This window comes from Salvelinus namaycush, chromosome 4, assembly GCF_016432855.1.
Source record: "Salvelinus namaycush isolate Seneca chromosome 4, SaNama_1.0, whole genome shotgun sequence".
Taxonomy (NCBI): domain Eukaryota; kingdom Metazoa; phylum Chordata; class Actinopteri; order Salmoniformes; family Salmonidae; genus Salvelinus; species Salvelinus namaycush.
In genome coordinates this window covers 32,250,429-32,257,562 of record NC_052310.1, presented here as the reverse complement: position 1 = coordinate 32,257,562, position 7,134 = coordinate 32,250,429, and the positions used below count along the sequence as shown (strand labels likewise).

The following is a 7,134-nucleotide window of genomic DNA, read 5'->3' as shown; positions in this document are numbered from 1 at the left end:
ACACTCCTTTTAGTATGATATGTTACGCAATTATCACAACACAGGTTGTAATATGGCTTTTTTTCTGGCTTGGCTTTTCTGGTGATTTTACCCACACATCACTACTGGTAGGGAAGTGCTAATCATAGAAAAAAATATTTTGTTGATGTTTGGCAACACGTTTGTCCTGCTTTCATTACTCCTCATCATCACAAGTAACATGACAGGTCTATAAAAAGCCAAACAGGTCTCTATTGCAGTCAAAATGTGGAGTGGCGAGAGCTGGGAGGGTTCCGCCATAGTTACCAGAACAACAGGGTTCTTCACTTCTGCTTTCGGCTCGTAGGAAATGAAGCACATGACCTGGCCCTGCTGATGTAAGACGGAGCAAAGTTCAGATCAAACTACTCTTGCTCTCTATCTGCAGATTACTGAGGGGACTGCTGTAGTGGAGGAGACACAGATTAGTGAGAGGTTTGAGGACTCACACATACACACACTGTACTGAAGGGCTAGAGTAGTCATGTCCCTAATGGTCAAAGCCTGCATGCCCTGACATGGGAACAGAGAGAGGGAGAGGGAAAGGGAAAGAGAGAACCCTTGTTTGGATTTAACAACTCCGATCCCCCTGGCTGTCAGTGGACTCATAGATGACTCTCACACAGGTAGGTACAGTTACAGTATATACTATGGGCCTGCTCTGAGACTAGACTTGTCAGGCTGTCTTTGTGCCAGGATGAGGTTTTATTACAGTGAGGTTGTATTATAGTGAAGTTTTTTATTTTTTTGTGTTTGGGAGAACAGGTTTATGTTCTCGTGAACAGACATTGCTCCTCCACTCAATACTGCTTTGCTGTACTGGAACGAACCAGTTCTGTCATGGTATGAGGAAGAGCTTAGCAAAAGAGAAAGAGAGAGAGAGGGCTAGAGAGAAAGAATAGCGCTTGGTCCCCTTACATGGTTTTCACAGATCAACTTCAACTTCATGTGAAGCTCATTCTCATTACTCAGTTATGTTTAAATCTGTTTCCGTGTGTACCAATAGAGCAGGGATAATGGGCAGCACAAAAGGCTCTGTGTGAATGTGTGTGTGTGTTCGCTCGATCACCGTAGTTCCTAAACTCATCCAACCCCCCCCCCCCCCCCCCCACACACTCACACACACAAACACACGGGACAACCAGTATGAGCAAACAGAAGCAGATTTCCTTCCCTGCAGCAAGCCCAGTGTTACATCACAAGACAACAATTACATCAATTACATCCAGCCGATAGGGAGAGGGTGTGCGTGTGTTCCCTCACCGCTGTGTGGGAGACTAGCACGAGATGTAGAAGGATTAGTCAGTGATGTCATAAATCTCAACATTCTTCAGAAATTAAAGTGCCGGTGATCCAAAAGGTGAGCTAAACTCTCAATGAATTGAACCAAATGATTTGAACAGTTGGCTGGCTCCCAGGTGTACGTTTGTGTTGCATTTCATTCTAACCCCTTACCGTTCATATCTCTTTATAGTGCACTTTCAAATCACACCCTCAAGGAGTTCATTAGGCACACTTAGTTCCTCTGGCGTGTTCCAGTTCGTCTTTATTGTGAGTCACATGGTGACTATCTCAGAAAAAGAAAATTGAGAATACTCAGAGGTCTGCGTTTATTGTAGGAACTAGGGTTGTGAAATTCCAGAAACGTATCTCCCTCCATGATTCCCTCCATGCTTATTTGCTCCTGATTCTGGGAATCCTCCAACCTGTTTTTCTGACAAACATGGGAAAGTTTCTATAATTTTGCAACACTAGTTGGGACCTATAGGTGTTGTCATGCTCACCCTTTTCACTCTGAGCTGTTGACTGCTTAGAGGTTGATAAAATTTGTGGACAGACGGGGTCTATCAGTAGTCTAGCTTTCTCTCTTTATTTCCATAGGCGAGCTGTTTATAGAGGGACTGAAGACAATAGGAGAAGTGAAGTCTGATTTTAAGTGTGTTCCTATGTCCTGCCAGTCTGCAAACAGATGTGTCCAACACTGATTATAATCTATTCATTAGACACTAAGGGGTAACCCAGACTGAGCCAACCAACCGGGAATTCTGGAAAAACTGGGGATTTAGGGAAAATTCTGGAATTTTGCAAACTTAGGTTGACTATCCCAAACACTCTGAACCACCCCCCTCGCCCCTTCCTCTTTCCATCTCTCTCTTTCTCTATTTCACTCTCTGTCTCTCCTCTCTGTTTGTCTGTCAGGAGCAGATGGCTGACGTGGAGAGGATCAACAAGGAGACAGGGGAGCTGAGCGCTTCAGGGGAGCTAGCTGCCCCCATGGATCTGAAGGAGGGAGGAGGGGGGGGAAGAGGTGGAGGACCCCAGCCCCATCCCCTACTGGTCCTCCGAGAGATGCTCCAACAGATGGAGACACACACACACAAGGATAGTGTGAACACCTCTGGCCAGAAACACACACACCTCTCCCCTGACCACACACATACCCAAAAGGAAACCATGGACCAGAGCGAGATAGACACACCCCTCCCCCTCGACCAAAAAGAGGAACACTTGCGCCGAGTCCTGCCTCTCTACATACAGGTACAGTACTGTGGTATCTCTGGTCCCATATGTGTTTGTGCGATCTTGCCAACTTCTGTGGTTATTGTCATGCCAAACAGCCACAGGAGTTGGCTATATGTCACAAACAGATGTGGGAGCAGGCTAGGTATCCCCTTGCTATCTTTCTCTCTAACTACAGGAAATGGCCATTATCAGATCATGTTGGTTGCCTCTGATGATAAAGTCACTTCTTTACTATAACCCAATCAGAGGCCCTTTGACCATGTTTATAGACAAACTGATAGGATTTATCCTACGATTTCCTCCCATAATAGCAAGTTAATGACAATGACAATCATCATGGAAAGTACTGTCCTTTGGCTGAATTCCAGCACTGATCTGTGTGCCATTGAGCAGGCTGCTGTGTGTGTGCGTGTGCGCGCGTGAGCGAGTGTGTGCGCACGTGTGTGCGCGCGTGCCCATTGATCTGGTTAGAACCATGGTGATAACTGTAGCCACAGGCATAGGCAGTCTCTGAGTCTTTCCCTTGAACTAAAGGAGGGAGTTTTCACGTGTGACTGGTGTGCACACACACACACACACACACACACACACACACACACACACACACACACACACACACACACACACACACACACACACACACACACACACACACACACACACACACACACACACACACACACACACACAGGCTCCATGATCTGCGCAATGGGATTTCCCCAGTATATAGGGGTCCATTCAAACACATCACCCATATCCATATCTTCTTACAGGTTTCAATGCAGACACTATACATCTGGTGTTGTGTGTTGTTATTTGGTGTATCTGATTCTGCAGTGCATAAAAAGAGAAACGAAACCTGCATCTGTGCTTCTGCTAAATACTAATTCGTTGCATCCACTATTCCAGTCTGCCTTGGGTCAGGTTTTTATCTGCAGTAAGACTTTTCACTGTAAAGTAAACTAGCAGCACTCAATGCTAGCTAAACCTAACTACAGTAACCATCTCTCCCTCTCTCTCTCTCCCTTCCCTCTCTCCCTATCTTTCTACTGTAGGTATGTGAAAGTGGTGGTGGGACAGAGGAGCTGGATCTGAGGAGTCTAGCTGCTCTGACTGCAGACACTGTGGTCTCCAACATCCATGACATACTGGCAGAAAAACCTGCAGGTATTTTATCGTCATCATGCCTTTATTACGGTTATGGCATGACTTCCCTCTGTGTTCAGCGCCACTAGTTCTCTTCAGTCATATTTCTCTGATAAACTTTACTGGGTTACTGCAGGTTGTTAGAAGGAAGTGTGTGCGAGCGTGACTGTTTGTGTGTGAGCATGTTTGCATGTTAGCACTACCTGACTTCTTTAGAGAAGTGGATACTTCTGTTTCTAATTCCAAACTATGTTTTCGTGTTGTACTGTATGTCCTGTTTCTCTGTTAACTGTGTGTTTCTCTGCTGTACCAGAACCTCTATACAGATAACATAGTGTCTGGAAGTTATTGGTTTAATAGTTTAGTGTTTTACATACCAGCACAGTACATTAACTGTACTAGAGCAACTCTTTTTAGAAAGTCACCAATACCGTGTGGTTTAGAAACTCAGTCAAACTGAATAACGAAACAGAAATATACCTCATGCAGACCTTGGTGTTTGAGACTAGAACGTGAGAGTAGTTTAAATGGTAAAAATGCTATTATTAGAGAACTCTGCTAGTAAGTGTGCTTTCAGGTTGAAGATAAGGGTTTCCTTTCCTATCCACTAGGCCCTTCAAGTAGATCTGAAAGGAATGGCTACATACAGTGTAAGAAATATGGTAGTAGCTGCTCCACCTTGCCCTTTGATACGCTTCAGTGTCTAAGGTTAGGTGTTATGGGGTTGTTCCTGGACAGATGTGTATGTGTTTCTACGCCTTGGGTGTATCTGTGATTCTAACCCTTGTTGTGTCTCCTCTCCTAGAGGAGGCTCGCTACGAGGTGCAGCAGTTCTTCCAGAGAAGAGACGAGACGGACAACACAGAAGAAATAGACAACAGTGAGATAGACAGCAGGGAGACAGACAGGGCAGAGGAGACAGGCAGGGGAGAGTCACACAGCCAGACAACACAGACAGACAATGCAGGATGGCTTCTGTTGAAGACTCTGTCTTTCCTGACTGCTACAAACTCTACTGTGAGTGAAGTTAAACATGTTTGAATCTAAAGCATGGCTACCCTGATCCTTTAACAGACTGACTGTGGTTTACCACATTATAGTTTAACCTGTGTACTGTAGTCTGAAGTCCCAGGTAATTGGAAGTGAAACCATCTGGAAACTCCCAGTGTTGTTTAGTTAAATGATGATTCAGTGTGTGATAATTAATTAATAAATCAGAGTTGTTCCAGTGCATAGGTCTTGGCAAGCCCCTCACAGACAGAAATCACCTTGGTGGCATATTTTTAGTAAGCAATGCAATGTCTGTGTTTTTGTTGTCAGTTACAAGTTTGAAAGGCAAGTCATAAAAGCTTATCAGATTTAATTTTGCTAAGAGTAAAAGTTCCTTCTTTTTTATTTTATTTGTGTTTTCTCTCTCTTTAGGAATTGCTGTCTTCAATAAAGCCAGGTTATATTGTGTTCTCTTTATCTGGGAGGTGATTTGGTCAGTAAAGTCAGATTGTTGTGTGTTCTTCACTATTTTTAGGAATTGATGTCTGTAGTAAAGCCAGGTCTGCCGGCGGCCCTGGTGAAGTGTCTCTACCTGCTAGTGTGTCTACCGGCCCGGAAGGAGAGAGCAGCAGTAGAGACCTTTCAAGAACTGCTCGTACAGGTGAGTCTTCTAGTCTATTTCAGCGGTATCCTCAAGGTTAGAGAGGCTGGCCAGTAAGAGCATGGTTGTCTGTTCAAATCCCAGTGCTGATAGAGAATATCAGTCTATAGTGAACAGTGCTGGCAATAGAATCTCAGGTGGTCCATTGTAGTTCAGTTAGTAGAGCATGGCGCTTTGGCGCTTACAATAGTGGGTTTGGTTCCCAGGACCAACCATATGTAAAAAGAAAGTATGCACACATGAATAAGTTGCTTTGTATAAAAGTGTCTGCTAAATTATGTACATTATTATTAATATACAGTGTGCCACCTACTGTCATGTGACCTTGATCAAGGCACTTAACCCCTAACCTCCTCTCCTCCTTAGGTTCTGTTACAGCTGTGCAGTCACCCTTCCAGTGTGGAGGAGATGGTGGAGACTGAGGAGTTGCAGTGTCTGATCATCTCGCTCACATCACTACACGACCAGACTAGTGCCCCCTGGAGGCACCAGGCATCACGTGTCCTCAGAGCTGTCTCTGCTGCTAAGACACCCAATACCGTCCCCTTCCTACAGGGTGAGCTGAAGTGCAAAAATTCTAATTTTAGTAGTCAATTACACTAATATATTCAGTATTAGTGGCCCATGCAAGAATCAAACCCACAAGCTTGTTGTTGCAACCACTGTGCTCAAAACAGGTAGATATTGAACAGGAGTTGAGTTGAGAAGAAAGGGCTGACATTATCATCAGAATAAACCAACATTATCTGATAATGGCCATTTCCTATTATTATAATTTTTTTATGTTTGCCTAATCAATGCAACACTGGTGTTTGATTGCAACATACAATTCCTCAATTGAGAGTGGTAGAGAGTCTGTATCAGTTTAGCTTCAATTATTGGTTGGATATTTTTCCCATCAGTGATGTAAACCAAAATTGGTTCTGTGAAAGTTCCCAGAACATTCCTTAGGTCGTGGCAAATGTTCTCATAACAAAATAACTGACCAGTCGTGGGGAGGATTATAGAATATTCGTATGAAAAATTAACCTGATGTTGCAACAACGCTCCTAGAAAACATTTATTCTGTTCTTTAAAGGTTCCCAAAATGTTTAATTAGGTTGTGGGAACAGTCTGCTGAGAACAATATGTGGACATCACATTAGATATGTTCCCAAAACAATAAAAATTGTCCAGTTGGGCAGATGATTCTACAAAGTTTATTTTTGGGTGCAGAAAAACATTCACAGAATGTTCATTAGGTTGTTGAAACATCATGTGGACATGACAAGCGATATAGTCCCAAAACACAAACATTATTACAATATTTCTATTAGGTTGCAAAAAACTATTTGCCTGATTTTGCAAGAACATTCCCAAAACACATTTTTTCTGTCCTTTAAAAGTTCCTAAAACATTTATTTAGGTTGTGGGAATATTGTGAAGATATGAGATAGGTTCCCAAAACACTAAAACTGGTTAGTTGTGCTGACATTCGGATAATGTTTGTTTCAGGGTGCAAAAAACATTCCTTTGATGTTGCAAGAATGTTGACAGAACAGCCTTTCTGAATTCTTTAAAGGTTCCCAGAATATTTAATGAGGTTGTGGGAACAGTGTGGGTACATTACAAGAAATAGGTTTCCAAAACAGAAAATATGCTCAGTTGTGATGACATTCATACAATGTTTAAGTTAGGTTGCACAGGATATTCTCTTAATACTGTAAGAATGAAATATATTTTTATGCTGTTCATAGCATATTTGTTTTAGATTTAAAACTTCTTGTCAATAGGGGGGCGCTGTTTTCACTTTGGAA

The 7,134-nt window shown here is 43.0% G+C and overlaps 1 protein-coding gene across 1 annotated transcript; it reads left to right on the top strand.

Annotated features, from left to right (window-relative positions):
• The first annotated feature begins 420 nt into the window (after positions 1-420).
• On the top strand, positions 421-6,905 carry LOC120045833 (WD repeat- and FYVE domain-containing protein 4-like). The gene is made up of 6 exons (XM_038990765.1): positions 421-644; positions 2,218-2,556; positions 3,597-3,708; positions 4,493-4,704; positions 5,213-5,338; positions 5,705-6,905. The coding sequence occupies exons 1-6, from the start codon at positions 630-632 to the stop codon at positions 5,939-5,941; spliced, it is 1,041 nt and encodes a 346-aa protein (XP_038846693.1). The 5' UTR covers positions 421-629; the 3' UTR covers positions 5,942-6,905.
• The last annotated feature ends 229 nt before the right edge of the window (positions 6,906-7,134 follow it).